The sequence below is a fragment of the Alosa sapidissima genome, chromosome 5 (assembly GCF_018492685.1).
Source record: "Alosa sapidissima isolate fAloSap1 chromosome 5, fAloSap1.pri, whole genome shotgun sequence".
Taxonomy (NCBI): domain Eukaryota; kingdom Metazoa; phylum Chordata; class Actinopteri; order Clupeiformes; family Clupeidae; genus Alosa; species Alosa sapidissima.
In genome coordinates, this window is record NC_055961.1 from 18521973 (window position 1) to 18539472 (window position 17500).

A 17500-nucleotide genomic window follows, 5' to 3' on the forward strand; every position below is an offset into this window, starting at 1 on the left:
CACCCCCCCTTCTCTCACTCTCTCTCACATCCCACCCACACACACACACACACACACACACACACCCTATTACGGAGATCTGAGCAGCTGTCTGACATTTCCTATTCTGCCTTATCAGCGCAGCGGCGGATGTCTGGACCTGGGCTGCAAACAGCCTGCATGTAAAAACGCTCAAAATAAAGCCGGAGACCAAACACACACACACACACACACACACACACACACACACACAGACAGGCTGCCGTGGGGCATGCTGTTTTCTGTATCGCCTGTGTGCATCTCCCTCTCTCTGTCTCATCACACACAACACACACACACCCTCACAACACACACAACACACACACCCTCACAACACACACTCTCATCACACACAACACACACACACCCTCACAACACACACAACACACACACCCTCACAACACACACTCTCATCACACACAACACACACACACCCTCACAACACACACTCTCACCACACACACCCTCACAACACACACTCTCACAACACACACTCTCACCACACACACCCTCACAACACACACTCTCACCACACACACCATCACAACACACACTCTCACCACACACAACACACACATCCTCACAACACACACTCTCACCACACACAACACACACATCCTCACAACACACACTCTCACCACACACAACACACACATCCTCACAACACACACTCTCACAACACACAACACACACACCCTCACAACACACACTCTCACAACACACAACACAACGTTCGTTTTCAAAACTGTGCAACTCACCGAGTGGTTAGTGGTGTTCGTTGATGTTCCAAAACAAGTAGCGTAGCGAAATACAGTTTCTGTCGTGTTTTATTTGCCATTTTGTAAAATTGATTTCTGTTGGAAGACTCATTGCACGTTGATATTACTGCGCCACCGTCTATGCTTCAGGTTCAAACATTGAGCGGAAGTTTATACACGGTTGTAAGGTGTCTGAATAAATAGTTCCACAATAGGCCTAGCAAATAAGACGGCTGGAAATCATACATTGCGCCGATATATAATTTGCTTTTAATAGTCAACGAACTCCACTAACCACTCGGTGAGTTGCACAGTTTTGAAAACGAATGTTAAGAGTTGTTTTAGGACATGTTTGAGTAGCCTACTACAGTATGCCCATTGCCAGCCACCCTGAGAAGTCAAAGGCGATTCAAAACGAGTCAGAAAAGTTGAGACAGGACCAATCGTCAAAATTTCGGTGTCCACCACTCTAGTTCATCCAAAACAAACCAGAAAAGGGCCTTAAAGTGCCAAAAACCAGAATTTTCCTTTAATGGTTATGGGATGATTGGCTGTCAATAAAGCATGTGACCTACGACCCCCCAGGCGCTAGCTGACCTCCGCTCTTGTGTTTGAAACATATGTGTGGGGTTTGGAATGTCCATCCAAGTCTTCCTGATTTAAAAAATATCTCCCTTTATCTCAGTGAAGTCGAATCCAGGTCCTGGACTTCTCAAGAGCTTCACAGATCGAGGGACAGCTAAAGTAAGCCCAACGGTCGGCCTCTTCACAGGACATTACTCCTCATTAGTAAGACACATTAAAATCACGAAGTCGCTTCGGCCAAGGAAACAGATTTTTTTTGTCCAGATTAAACCCAGCGCATTATTCCATGGAGTCGAGTGTTGCAGAATACCTGCGGCTCCTGACCAAAGATGGCTGTGAGTTGGCCCAGAGTCGGCCCTGAGCGGTAAAGCCCAGCGAAAGAAGTGGAGGAAATGAGGAGGGAAAAGCACACGGCCTGCCCAAGCTGAGGAGATGCTGCCTTTGTTTTTGCTGACAAGGGGATTTGCATACATCATCAGCTGGCATTGGCAGGCCTCTATGTGTTGCACGCACACACACACACACACACACATACACACACACACACACACAAAAAGGGCTCTCCGCGCTGCCAGAGTCAGATTACTGTACGGAGACGCTGGTCACGTCGCTGTTCCTGCAACATCCAACGGCTACACACACACACACACACACAAATGCTTGCCTATCTCCAAAAAAACAACCAAGCCAATTACAGATGCTCCCCGAGTGTGTTGTTATTTGTACACTCTATGTGTGTGTGTGTGTGTGTGTGTGTGTGTGTGTGTGCGTGTGAGTGAGTGAGTGAGTGTGTGTGTGTGTGTGTGTGTGTGTGTGTGTGTGTGTGTGTGTGTGTGTGTGTGTGTGTGTGTGTGTGTGTGAGTGCGTGTGTGTGTGCGTGTATGTTTGGGTATACATTGGTCTGTGTGAGACAGATGAAACAAATGTCTAGCTTCCTTCCCAAAACACGACCATATACACAATTTGGGGCTTGCAAATAAACTGCGTGTGTCTTTGCAATCATCTTCTATTCATTTCAAAGTTTACTAAAAAGAAGGATCCATCTGAGCAGTATGTTCACATCACTTACCGGGAAACTGGTAGCTATAGCTGGGGGCAAATCCAGTGTATCCACGGCCATATGTCGCCACAATGTTTGGGTAACCTGGGAGACCATAAAACAAACAAACAGAAAATGAGCACAGTTTCAGAGTCCATGAGGAATTCACTAGACCAGTTTAGTGGATGTGTGTGTGTGTGTGTGTGTGTGTGTGTGTGTGTGTGTGTGTGTGTGTGTGTGTGTGTGTGTGTGTGTGTGTGTGTATGTGTGTGTGTGTGTGTGTGTGTGTGTGTGTGTGTGTGTGTGTGAGTCACAAGGGAAACTGTATCAATAGGCTGAAACAGAGAAGAACCAAGGTGGAAGACAGACAAACAGACTGAAAAGGAAGATACACTTTCCTCTCTTCCCTCCTCTACCTCCTTCATCTACCACTCTCTCCACACTTTGACTAGCACTTATAATGTTGGCACTCTTATCCTCTAGTAATAGTATTGACATGCAGTAGTAATTCCTAGCTTTGGTCTCCTCTGCACTGTAACTTGAATGCTATTTCCTCTTTCTGTAAGTGGCTTTGGATCAAAACTTCAGCTAAATGAATAAACGAAAAATGTAAAGGAAGAGAAGTGTGAGGGGACGAAGTGAAACAGAACACAAGGCTAGATGAACAAGCCCCCGTGCACAGACGTGAGGTTCCCCTGCCACGGCTCCTGCTCTCCTGGGCACATGCGTAAATAAAGCCCCTGGCTTTTCGATGGGGCCTAGTGGCTGCCTTCAGGCTCGCTGATCTTCCATATTAAAAACGATGCTAATGTTCTTCTTATCCGGCTCGACGCCTCCGATTCCCTTTAAAATCAATTATCCATCAGGCACACCCATCCGGCGCGCCGGCTTAAACATGTATTAATTTCAGCAAACACGCATGCGGAGCCGCACAATAAAGATAAATGGCTCGATTAACACCAGTAAACAAAGGCACCGGAGAGGGGCCCTTAATGAGATTTGGTGTGTGAGAAACAGTACAGTTCCTTTAAATAATGGCCTCTGCTTTCTCTCGCCATCGCTGTCACGTTTTTTTTTTTTTTGTTGTTAAGGCAAGGCTGTGTCTCGCCACCCTGCATTTTCTAATTTCGTTTGGATAAAGAGCTTCTTAAGGCTGCGCCACGGTTTGCACGCTCTTATGAATACACTCCTCCTGGGGGAGGCATCTGTGGGGAAGCACTGATAAGTTGGGGAATGTTCGCTCGAGTGGTTCGGGGGTTTAAATATTCTAACGACATTGACTTACTTACACAAACTTTTGGCCACTTCTGTTTTCGAGTCAGACCTTCTTTTGTGTTTCTTCTGTTTGCTCTCTGTCATCAACTTAAATAGGACAGCCTACTTGTTAGTGTGTGTGTGTGCGTGTTTGTGTTTGTGTTTGTGTTTGTGTGTGTGTGTGTGTGTGTGTGTGTTTGTGTGTGTGTGCGTGTACTCTCTCAGCATGAGTGTGTGTATATGTCTGTGTATGTGTGTGCGTGTACTGACTCAGTGTGTGTGTGTGTGTCTGTGTGTGTGTGAGCGTGTACTCACTCAGCGCGCGTGTGTGTGTGTGTGTGTGTGTGTGTGTGTGTATGTGTGTGTGAGCGAGTATTCACTCAGTGTGTGTGTGTCTCTAACTGTGTACTGTATGTATGTGCTTGTACTGATTGACTGACTGTGTGTGTGTGTGTGTGTGTGTGTGTGTGTGTGTGTGTGTATGTGTGTACTCACTAAGCATGCCCATCCCCAGCATGAAGGCGTCCATAGTGTAGGGCAGACCTCTGGCTCGTCCTCTGGCCCCCGGGGGGAACATCACCTCCTTTGGTTGGGCCTTCTTACATTCTACCTGCAATGGAAAACATCACATTACACACACAAACAAACAAACAGTGATACACACACACACACCTCTGAAATGCGCAATTACATACATACACACACACACACACACCTCTGGTAACACTGTTAGATATATACACATACTCACTCACTCACTCAGTCACACACACACACACACACACACCTGGAATACACAGTGGCACATTATTTTCACCTTTTGTTGCAGATTCTTTCCATCTACCTGCATTTAGACAACACTCTCACACACACCTCCATGATACCCAGCAACAGAAGCAGCATCAGCAGCAGCAGTATCTAACTGCTGACGCCACTTTAGGTGCCCACAGCACTGTCCTGATGTGTAGAGCAATATGCAAGGTTGTGTACGGGGGGAATGCACTCATGCGCCTTTAAACCTTTTCATGTCTTGTGGACACTGATGTAGAGCACCTGGCCTACCAGAGATGTAGTGTAGTGAATGGTGAAGGCAGCAACATGAAGCACCTAAACCACCTGTGGTGGCGTGTGTGTGTGTGTGTGTGTGTGTGCGTGTGTGTGTGTGTGTGTGTGTATGTGTTGTAGGGATGGGGTGGGAGGTGTCCAGAACCACATGACACGTGAAGCTGAAATCGACCCGAACAGACACAGGCCCTGACAGGCCCAGATAGGCAGCTGTTCTCTCCTCAGTCCTGGGTTGGGTTCAGCGGGTATAGCAGACGTCACCACGGAAACATACACTCACAACAGCGGCCTCCGATGAGGCTGGGTTCACCAGCGGTCTCGTTTCAGGCTGGGTTCACCTGAGAGCCATAGCTGAGTTCGATGAGCACAAACTCACACCTAACAGCCACTCAAATAGCGCCCCCTGGTGGGACTGAGTGGGGCGCGGTTGAATTGGAGTTCATCTGAAGGCTCCAGGGACACTTCACAGATGGTTAACTCAAAAAGGCAGAGTACACACACACACACACACACACACACACACACACACACACGGCAACTCAACAGCAAGCTACACAGCAGCTGTGCCAGAGCTGGGATTTTTCACACTTGCCTCAGTGTTTCTCAGTAGGAACTCTTGAGTCTCCTGAGGAACATTGCACTCTGTTTCGCCTGTCCCCCATGAGTGTGTGTGTGTGTGTGTCAGAATTGCACCAGGGTCACATGACCCACATCAGGTAACCCACTTCTCCAGTCGACTCAACAGCTTTGGTTCTCTGTTAAGACACACACACACACACACACACACACACACACGTTTGCTACGCCTCTCATCTCCACTACTCCAGCGTTCTCAAGCGTAGTCCAGCGTTATTGGGAACTCTTATGTTGTAATGTTGACGTTGTAGACATTGTCAACATCTTTGTGTTGTAATGTGGACAGCGCATCCACAAACATCTGAAAACGATGTCGTAGAAACCCATGTCCCCTTCCTGATTGGACCTGGTCTGACTTCATGACTCACTTCCACTTCCTCTAGCTTATTAACCTTGCTGACTTCACTAACATCGCTAGTGCTGTTGAAATTCTGCATTTTACAATGCTGACAATTGCATAAATGGTCATGTGATTTGTGCAAAGGGTAATGTGATCCAAGCTTCACAACACACACACACACACACATAGGATACAGACCACACTGCCTGACACTTTAACCTCCAACAGCAAGAACAACAAGACTCAGATCTTACAATTAAGATGTGCTAGGCTGGCAGACATGTTCTCCTCCTTTTCTCATGAATGCACGCACACACACACACACACGCGCACACGCGCACACACACACACACACACACACACACACACACACACACACACACACACACACACACACACACACACACACACACACACACACACACCCCTCAGCTGACAACCTCTCACCTTGGCAACCCAGTGTGAATTCCATTTTTCATGCATAAACAGAGCTGATCTACGTCTGCACCCTTCTCCTCACCCACTGCATGGGGATGGCACGAGAGCCAAAGGCTGCCCATGTAATATTCATACACACTAACAGAACACACTCGCCTGCCTGCCCTCACATGTAGCAAGGAGAGTACACACACACAGACACACACACACACACACACGTTTGCTACGCCTCTCATCTCCACTACTTCAGCGTTCTCAGGCGTAGTCCAGCATGCAAATATAGGGAAATGCGAGTATACACCTTGGGTGTGTCAATCAGAATGACAGGAGAACAGAGACAAGAACATATAAACAAACACGTACTGTAGACATACACAGACGGGCCCACACACACACACACACACACACAGACACAGACACAGACACACACACATAAAAAATAGTTTCTACTCCTCTCATCCCATATTTCCAGAGCAGCAGCTTGTGTAAACAGAGAGAGACCTAACTGAGTTGGGAGAAGAGACCAGAAATATCACACACACACACACACACACAGCAGGGGAGTGGGTTTGCTTTTCTACTGGGCTGTGTGTGTGTGTGTGTGTGTGTGTGTGTGTGTGTGTGTGCGCGTGTGCGTGTGTGATTGTGTGTGTGTGTGTGTGTGTGTGTGTGCGTGTGTGTGTGTGAGAGAGAGAGAGAGCACCTTTCTGTGTTTATTCATGTGTCTACACATGTGACTGCTTTCATGAGTTGTTTGAGTGTGTGTGTACTGTATGTATCAGTGAGTGTGTGTGTGTGAGCCGAGCCTAGGGCAGGTCCATCTGCCTACTTGTCTGCCTGCTGGTTGCTCATCTCTCCCACTGTCATCCTGTTGATCTCAGTGTTCAACCTCATAAACACGCACGCACGCACGCACGCTTCTTTAAGTGACCATGGGAAATTAATAAATTGGGCTGTGGTAACAGCAGCAGAAACAGATGTGAAAATGCTCCTACGCCTCCTCCACACTCTTAAAACGAATGTGCTGTCCCTATCTGGATACAGAGATGTGTTAAAAATACAACGCAAGTTGTGTTGTTTTCAACACATATTGTGTAGCAAATAAAAAAGGAAACAATACAAACTGTGTTGTCCCTATCTGGACACAGAGATGTGTTAAAAACAACGCAAGTTTTAGGAGTGCATGTACTGCATTGGTCAGGGCCAGATAAGGGCCAGATGTGAGCCGGATCAGGGCCAGATGTGAGCCGGATAAGGGCAGTCTCTGTCCTCCTCTGACCCCTGATATTCTAGCGTCCTCCATTCTCATCACCTCCCAGCCTACTTTACAAGGTGAGCACCGATTTTCACAAAGCTATCATTTCCCACTCAGCACAGATGGGAGGTTAAGCAAGGTGTGTGTCTGTGTGTGTGTCTCTCTCTCTCTCTCTCTGTGTGTGTGTGTGTGTGTGTGTGTGTGTGTGCTTTCACATGTCAGAATGCACAGTTCTTAAGTGTGCGCACTTGAGTAAATGTGTTTACATACATGCTATATGTGTGTGTGTGTGTGTGTGTGTGTGTGTGTGTCTGTGTGTGTGCTCACAGAGTGATTTGATGTGTCTGTGTTGACAACTCAGAGCACACTCAAGTAGTCTAAATGTGTATGCGCTTTACAGAGCACAGACGTCTCTCCTGTCAGGTATGACCTAGTGCAGCCTCACTACCTCCAAACACACACACACACACACACACACACACACACACACACACACACACACACACAGACAGTGCACATACCTGTATATCTGCCACCTCCAGCCCATTTAGCCATTACCGTGTGTGTGTGTGTGTTTTGAACACCAGAAACTACCGTAGTTAGTCACTTGGGCATGACACCAAGCCCCAGTGCTGCAACTCTTTCATTTGAGCATACACACACACACACACACACACACACACACACACACACACAGTGATTGAAAGAACACACACACATTATGTTAATAAGTATCAGCACAGTTTTTCCTGGCTTTCTTTCAAACACCGTACGTTAGGAGCTAAGAGGAGAGTAGAGGTGTGTGTGTGTGTGTGTGTGTGTAGGAGAGAGAGAGAGACAAACAGACAGAAAGACAACCTGTTCTACAAAATGCTTCAGCTCATTTTCACATGAGGAGCCAGACCTAGCACTGAGGAGATCTGACATGAGATAACATCAGAGGCTCCAGTGCACACTAAGCAGATTCATACACACACACACACACACACACACACACACACACACACACTCACACACATACACATAAAAATCCATGCACGCAGGCACACAGACAGACACACACACGCACGAACACACTCACAAACTCACAAACTCACACTCATCGTGGCTTGACATTTTTGCAATTACACAGATACAGATACTTTCTTCTAACGCCAATATTTCACAGGATCGGACTCGAACTGAATTAAACAAAACTCTAAATGTCAATCCCTGGATAACGGCTGTTAGAGATATGAGCAGACACTCTTAATTGCAATGGATGGCCTTGACTTCATTCTTGCTCTCTGGCACTGGGAATTAGAAAAAGGCAAAAAAGGAATAACAATGCACCACTTGCTTCCTTTCAGACACATTTGCTTGCTTAATGGACTAAATAAAGGCAAAAGCAATAGATCTATTAAGCCAATCAATACATGCAATTTCTACTGCACAGTAAACAGCTCTGGCGAGGACATTTGATCTTTCCGCGTTCCCTCTATGTCTGGTCCTCTGTGACAATAGAAAAATGGCTGCCTGAAATTTTTTCATCGTACCGCTGCTAAAGTTACTATTAGGACAGATAGCTTTGGCATTACACAAAGCAAGATCAACAATCTTCCATAATCTTCGACAGCACAAAGAGAAGATGGTGTCTGTGACTATAATTTCAGAAATGAAAGCTTTGCCATTTCAAAAAGGCATTATATATATTACCTCAGTTGCATAAGATATACACACACACACACACACACACACACACAGACACACACACACACACACACACACACACACATTATATTACCTCAGTTGCATAAGATATTGTTAGAGCTGGTAATATGGACATTTATACAGCTATGACACAGTATGTTTGGTAAGCCGGACAATACCTACAGTACACTGATTGTGAGTATGTGTGTGTGTGTGTGTGTGAGAGAGAGAGACACACAGTATGTTTGGTAAGCTGACCATCTATTGATGCTCTATCAGCTCTATGATGCAGTAGAGCAGGGGTGGCGAACCTGCAGCTCACAAGCAGCATGCGGCTTTTTGCCTCCTCTTGTGCGTCTCGCGACTGCTCAACTGATGTTCTCACTTCTCCTTGGACTTAAAGAGTTTTTTTTTTTTAAATATATTTCTGATAAATCAAAATGCATTTCATTATTTGACAGTACTGCCAATAGTTAGGCTACCAATAATTAAATTTAAATAATTTCACTGTCATGTGATGGACAGGAATCTAACCCCTATTACATAATAAGAATACAATATAAGAAGACGTATCTGTTTCTTTAGCAGGGTTTAATGCTACAGTACTGTTGCAATCAGGAAAAAGTAGCCTGAAGCTAAGTGCAAATAGAAGGAGGAACACAGGACATTCAAAAGAAGGATTTGTCTTTTTGTAGCATAACCCTTCATATATCAATGTGTCTGTAACCAAAATTACGTAATAGTTGTGTTCTACACGTTATTTTGGTAATTGGTATGCCAGACTTAACTGATGCATGCAGCTTCCCGAGAGTTTCCCCAAAGGCCTTTGCAAGGTCAAGGTAAAGGTAGGCTATTTAAACGTCAGTCAGAGAAGCAGACTCATTTTCTTTTATTCATTTTCTTTTCAAAAATGAATGGAACACTCAACGGAACACTCAACGGAACACTCAACGGTCACATTGGCATCATCTCAGTTTTTACATTGGAGCATTGCTCATGCTAATAAGACATTCTCAGGGCCAGATGTACTAACGCTTTTGCGCCCACTTCAGGCGTATTTGTTTCGCAACGTGCGTGTAAAAACATTGCGAGGTATGTACAAACAGGCCGCATTAAGGGTCAAAGGACAGACTGCCTCTCGCAGCGTGCTGAAAATGGCGAGCTGCGCTTTTCCGTGTCATGCATATGCATTCATGGGAGGATCGAGGGGAAAGTGGGAGTTTAGCGTAAAAAGATGAGAGGGGAAGCGTAAAGAGCGCCTAATTATGTATTCCGCGGTATGTACAAAAACTGCTTGTGAAAGCACACATCTATTCTGCGAATAAATACTTCTGCCTTTTAAAAGCAGGTGTTAATCCAAATTGCAGGTAAATGCGTCAATAAGAGAACCTTTCAAAGACAACAGAATCGCTATTTAGAGCACCAGTTTTGTGTCTTTGCACTATATCAAAAGCAACCTTAACTTTCGTTGGCCTTTCAAATGTCTTTCACGTCATTCACTTAAACTTTCCAACTTTCTAGATTTGACCAATCTTCCATAGCCTACGGTACACAAATAGGTTGGGTAGAACTACTGATCTTCATTATCTCCCTGCAGGGCTGTAGTACTCGAGTCCGGTCTTGGACTCGAGTCCGGACTCGAGACCGTTTTTCTATGGTCTCGGACTTGTCTCGGACTCGCTAGTATTTGGACTTGGTCTTGTCTCGGTCTCGGCCACTGGTCTTGCCAAATATGGCTTTTGGTCTCGACCGAGTCCAGGTGTCTTTAGGGCCATCAAAATTAACGTGTTAATCGCCGCGATTCATTTTGAAATACATAATGCGTTACAAAATATTAACTCAATAGTGTTTACCTTTGTGGGGGGCTGATGTCACGTAACGGAAGCCGCAAAACCTAAAACCGCAAGCCTGAGAGTTTATTTTACTGTCTGTGGAGTTAGCTAAAGATAAAGAGGAACCAACATTTAGCCAAATAGTAGCTTTACTGCAAACTGCTTTTCACTCTTCTTAGATAACGTTTACAATGTCAAAATGCACCAACTGCAACAGTTACATAAAGATGATACTTTTCGGCTCCTCTCCATTAAGATCCAACTTGAACGTATGCTACTCCATTTAATTAAGAGCGCGTCTGAACGCACACGAGGAGAGAAAACGATTGGCAGGCTCCAGCTGGCTTGTCGTTGTTGATGATAATTGATATCTCCTTTTTAATATAAGAAACTTATAAAAGGAAGGCAACAAAGACGAGGTTAGAGGAGATTACGGATTTATCCGATTTCCACTACTGACCAGTTATAAACATGTATGTAGGCTGCACTCACTGTGATTTGAAAAATGGACAAAAATATGAAGAGTTGTCTTTGCCTTTGTGTAATGGAACTGGTGAGTCTTGAAGTCTTCAATAATTTGTTTACATGAAGCACATATTATGCCGATTGAAACACATTCCATTCAGATAGCTAGGTGACTGGCTCAGGCTCATCATTCACTTTTAATTGCAAACAGAAAATGTCTAGCTAGCATCATGTCATTACATGCTTTTATTTCCAAAGGAATGAAAACTGTTTATACCAACTTAATATCATGCTTATCATTGTTAATATTGTACAATACATGTGGTACAAACAATATTAGAGCTTGTGGACTAGCTATAGGCTATATTTCAATGGAGCTGGTAAAAAAAAGATCATTATGAGAACGTGGCCACAATGGGCTTAAAGTAACAGTGCACCATTTACAAATGAGTTAAACAGCATCATATGTGTAGTATTTCTTAAGAAATTAATACTTTAAAACACAATTACTGTGTCAGTATTATAATTTAAATAATATAAAAGTGTTTTACTTTTACCTTTGTGGTTACTCATTAATTTTGTGATTTATGTTGAAGCTTTAGTCTTTAGGAACTTTTTAATTGCGGTTAATCGAGATTAATTCATTTCAAAATATATATTTTGAATCGTTTGACAGCCCTATAATAATATTGGAGAAGGGGAATAGCTACACTTACAAATCCTGGGTGTGTTCACACTGTTTTTGCTTTTAGATAATAATAATAATAATAACCCAAAATGATTGTCTTGATACTGTCATGCACAAGACTTTTTTTCCTATCCTGGACTCGGTCTTGACTCGGACTCGAACCTTTTTGGACTCGGTCTTGTCTTGGACTCGAACCTCTTTGGACTCGGTCTTGACTTGGTCTCGACTAGTCCTGGTCTTGGACTTGTCTTGGACTCGACAAAGGTGGTCTTGACTACAGCCCTGTCTCCCTGTTTGTTGTCATATCATCTATCATGTACGGTATTATTTCATGATCGCTAAACGTTCGATTCTTTTTAATGTTGTCATCAGTTAACTTCACAGTATGTACACTGGCGCCTTAATGCAGAGGCTTACCTCGGCTTCAGCCCAGGGGTCTCGACCAATCAGGGGCCTCCTAATAATAATAATGATAATCAATAATATTAAACGGCCGTGTCCGTATTCGCGGCGTCAGTCATAGCCTACTCTGGAGCTAGCCTAATTGAGCACATCGCACTGCTCTACAATGACATCCATGCAGAGGCCCCCTTTGTCTCCTCTTCTAAACTGTAACAAAATGTAACAAAAATGTAACCCAACGGGTGTGTAGAGGAGCTAGAGGAGAGGCTGAAACTGACTGACAAACTTACAAACTCTGGAGATAACGTGGGTAGGATTGAAGCAACGATAAACGAATGATGTGGATTCCTGTAACTGTCCATGAAAACAGAAGGCATAGCAGGTAAATATCGTAGCAAATAGCCTGGCAATGAAAGGGCTTTAAAAACATGTATTTCACTTGTCTCACTGGAGTGAACGCAGAACATGGGCTGTTGCGCAAAGAAATGAATTAGTGATCTGCATCTCCGTTCACCAAAAGCTTAGGCTAACCCATTCGCACAAATAATAGCCTATGTTTTCTCCATTGTTAACGTGAGATATGGCTCCATGTAGGGTAGATAGTGATAATGCATAAGGTAGCCAATATACATGAGCCAGCTGCTTGTTCTGTAGGCTAAAAGTATTCCTGTCCCTCCCAAGCTGCGTTAAAATGGTGTGTTAAGTGGACAGCATTTTAAAAAACCTCCTGGGGAACACCCCGACACGACAAACATATGCACTTTTGAAAAGCTTGAAACGTCCATATGTGTAGCCTGACCCATCTCTTAACTTAGCCAGCCAGTGTTGTAAAAGTTCAATGATTGTTTTCGTGCAGTAGGCTAGGCTAGCCTTTTTGATAAGCGATGTCATGGGTAGGCTGACGTGATTAAGGAGGGCTTTCTGTTCCTGTTTATGTAAAGGTTTTACATAGGCTCAATAATGATGGGCTACACTGCATGTTAGGCTGTGTGTGTGTGGGGGGGGGGGGGGCCTCAGCCATATAGCCCAGGGGCCTCAGGTGGTATTAAGGCTCCCCTGAGTATGTAGGCTATTCCATTTAGTTGTGGACCTTCGTAAATTGCGGTAGGGGGCGGAGAAAGGCAGAGAAAGGCGCAGATTACACTATGAATTGAAAGTTTGATAAATACGACATAAACTTGGGTATGACAGCGTTCGCTATCTGCGGTTTGTCGATGGCGCTGATAACGCTACGTTCGCAAATTTACTTACATCTGGCCCTCAGTGAGGGTGAATTTGTGATGTGTCTCATATATTTTTGTTGCTTGCTACTAATTCCTGAAAATGATCATTTGTAGCATCTGCCAAGTGTCTCAATTTAAATGAAAAAGAAAAGAGCTATTTAAACTGTAACCCTATGTCTAATTAGGCGTAGGCCTATAAGTCAATGTTGCTGTTGTAGGCCTAGTGTGGGCATCTTTTTTGTACAGCTCTTTTGAGTGATGTGGAATTTTTTTTGGCTCTTCATGCTGGACTGGTTAGATGCAGCTGAGATGCAGCTGGGTTGGCATAAGCAAGGCATCTCTATAGCTCTAAGATGCTGCACGGTTGGCGATGTGGGCATCTCTATAGCTGTAAGATGCAACTGGGTTGGCAATGTGGGCATCTTTATAGCTCTAAGATGCTGCAGGGTTGGCAACATGGGCATCTCAATAGCTCAGTATGATTGGTGAGATAGCAGTTGTACAGTTGGCATGAAGTAGGTGAGCTACGTTAGCATGCCCTCGGCCCTGTGATGCGTTACGGTTGGCACACTGAGATCTCTATAGCTTTGGCAGCATGGGCATCTCTATAGCTCTGTTTGTTTGGCGAGACGGGTATCTGTACAGTTGGCATGAGGTATGTGAGCTATGTTGGCATCTCCTTGGCTGTGTGATGCAGTGTAGTTGGCACACGGGGCATCTGTGCCCTGGAGCAGCTGAAGCGCTGGGTGAGGGCGGCCTCTGCCACAGCTGTGATTGGTTGGTCATGTCAGGGGAGCAGAGAGAGGAGCAGGAGGAGGAGGGGAAGTAGAGAGAGAGAGAGAGAGAGAGAGAGAGAGAGAGAGAGAGAGAGAGAGAGAGAAAAAGAGAGACATGGAGAAAAATTGACTATGAGGAGAAAATTCATGCCTGCGGCGGTGATCATTTCCTACAGAGGACTATCGTAAATGACACGTTTAAGACTATTACCTTGGAGCACTTCAGCAAACCCAATATGTGCCTGTTTAAACGGTGCTCCACTCCCACTGGACGTGGACTGGGATCTCGGGCAGCCGGCTACCTGCTGCTGAAAGAGCTGTCGCTGCCGCTGGTTGCTTTTTTGCAAATGCATTCATATTAAAAGCGGCTCAGGAGAGAGCCCGTGGCTGTGCATTCATTTGCGCTAAAAAATGAGCAGCTCTGATTGGTGATGGGGGCCGCGGGAGGAGGAAAGGGTATGTGTGTGTGTGTGTGTGTGTGTGTGTGTGTGTGTGTGTGTGTGTGTGTGTGTGTGTGTGCGTGTGTTTGTGTGTGTATGTGTGTGGGTGGGTGGGTGGGTGGGGTGTTTGTATGTGTGTGTGTGTGGGGGGGGGATTGTTTGGGGGAGCAGCTAAAGCATCAGTTATCAGATGAAAACTTGTGTGTGTTTCTGACCTCTGTGAGCGTTGCATCATGGGAGAGAGATGAGGTGGGCTCAGCAACGTGTGTGTGTGTGTGTGTGTGGGGGGGGGGGGGGGGCTGCTTCAGCTTGTTTTAGACTCCCTGGGAGTTGGACTAAAGCAGCACAACTCTGCCTAAGTGACCCCACTGCTCTCTGGGATGGATGGCCATATTGACTCCAGGGATTTTGTTTAAGACACAGAAATCTATAGTGCTCTGAGTGTATGTGTCTGTCTCTATGTGTGTGTGTGTGTGTGAAAGAGGAGAGGTGGGGAGGGGAGGTTCTGTCAGAAGCCATCCGCCTCCACTCCAGAGGATGGCTGTTTTACTGAATGAAATCCGGCGGAAAGCCCAGAGAACTGGAGTGTGTGTGTGTGTGTGTGTGTGTGTGTGTGTGTGTACGTGCGTGCATGTGAGTGTGTGCATATGTGTGTGTGTGTATGAGAGAGTATGTGTGTGGAGTGGTGTTCACCATCCACATCTTTATGTGTTACAAGCTCTCTCTCTCTCTCTCTCTGTCTTTCAAGGCTGAGGTGGCGGTGAGCTTGACAGCATCATTTCCAGCCTGCTTTGCCTCTTTCCTTGGCAAGGTCAACTCTTAATACCAGCTGCTCTCTCCTCTCTCCTCGTTGCTCTCTCTTTTCTTCACTCTCCTCTATCTCTTCTCTTCTCTCTCCTCTTGTCTTCTCACTCCTCTCTCTCTCTCTCTCTCTCTCTCTCCTCTTGTCTTCTCACTCCTCTCTCTCTCTCTCTCTCTCTCCTCTTGTCTTCTCACTCCTCTCTCTCTCTTCTCTCTCCTCTCTTGTCTTCTCTCTTCTTTCTCTTTTCCTCTCTCTCTGTTCTCTCTCTCTCTCTCCTCTTGTCTTCTCACTCCTCTCTCTCTTCTCTCTTGTCTTCTCTCTTCTTTCTCTTTTCCTCTCTCTCTGTTCTGTTCTCTCTCTCTCTCCTCTTGTCTTCTCACTCCTCTCTCTCTCTTCTCTCTTCTCTTCTCTCTCTCTCCTCCACAGCTCCATTTGATGTGTGCACGGAGAGGTGCTCCACAGATTGCTTTGATGCTGCTGGTAGAAAGCAGTGTGGGGGAGGTCCCCTCTTTAGCATGTCAGCTAGGGAGGAATAAAGATGGCTGTGTGTGTGCGTGCGTGCGTGTGTGCGTGCGTGTGTGCGTGCGTGCGTGTGTCTGTGTGTGGTGTGTGTGTGTGTGTGTCAGCTAGCGGGAATTGGGACAGGCTCCAGCATAGAGATCCAGCAGTTGTGATTAAGGTATTAGAAGCTTTTTCTCTGTCCGCCTGAGCATGTGCACTAGCACCAGAGCGTTGATATTAAAATACATTTTAAGGTGCTGAAACATTGATATTCTCTGAAGGTTACAGAGAGAACCATTCAGTAAAATAGCGCAGCGGATCCACACATCATGCAGCTTTTATGAATGAGGACGATAGTAAGGCTGGCCTACCAGAGTGCATCATATAAAGCAGACATAATCTTCACTACAGTGCAGCTGCCACAAAGACACACGTTCCAGTGTCTGCAGTGTATCAATTTCTATTACTGTAGTTTCCATTACTCTAGTGGATAAGTAGGCAGGGGTGCCTGGGTACAGCATAGCTGTGTTGGACACATATGCAGTAGTAATCATATATGAAGCAGCAAATATGCAGTATATGGGGAAGTAAACCTAGAAAAGGTCCTTCGTCCGTTCCAGACTGTAGCTGACTCTAAAACTGATATGGCTCTTATCTGGCCTAGGACTGGCTCTGATTCGGCTGTGATATGGCCTAGGACTAGGATAACTTTATAACTCCCTTCACAGGACCGCAGCAAGGCAGTGACACAAGCGTCATCAGAGAAACACCGTGGGACCGTCGCCACAGCCCCGTGGTTGTCGCGGTGGGACCGTTGTCAGGGGAACATCTGTCAGAGAAGTAGTGGGCCGGGGCGGCACATGTCCCTCTCCTTTTCCCATCATCCCCCTCTCCGCACCATCACTCACCGCATCTCTCTATCAGTTGCACCCCACAAATTAACCACAATCGTCCAGGCTCTGGCCAGCGGCTCTACTGGCTGGCTCGCCACAAAATACTGCTGAATCCTGCAGGCTTTCCCTCATCTCAGCACTGGGCTGATGTACCTCCGATGCAGTGAGCTGAACTAAGTATAGTATACGTATATATACTCTTTTGATCCCGTGAGGGAAATTTGGTCTCTGCATTTATCCCAATTCGTGAATTAGTGAAACACTCACAGCACACAGTGTACACACAGTGAGGTGAAGCACACACTAATCCCAGCGCAGTGAGCTGCCTGCATCAACAACAGCGCTCGGGGAGCAGTGAGGGGTTAGGTGCCTTTCTCAAGGGCACTTAAGCCGTGCCTACT

At 45.6% G+C, this 17500-nt stretch overlaps 1 protein-coding gene across 1 annotated transcript in view; it reads right to left on the reverse strand.

Annotated features, from left to right (window-relative positions):
* Positions 1–17500, reverse strand: part of LOC121709208 (RNA-binding protein Musashi homolog 2-like) — a 258569-nt gene that overhangs the window by 51028 nt on the left and 190041 nt on the right. The window contains 2 exon segments of the mRNA XM_042092415.1: positions 2431–2505; positions 4150–4264. Of these exon segments, the coding sequence (XP_041948349.1) occupies positions 2431–2505; positions 4150–4264 (190 nt within the window).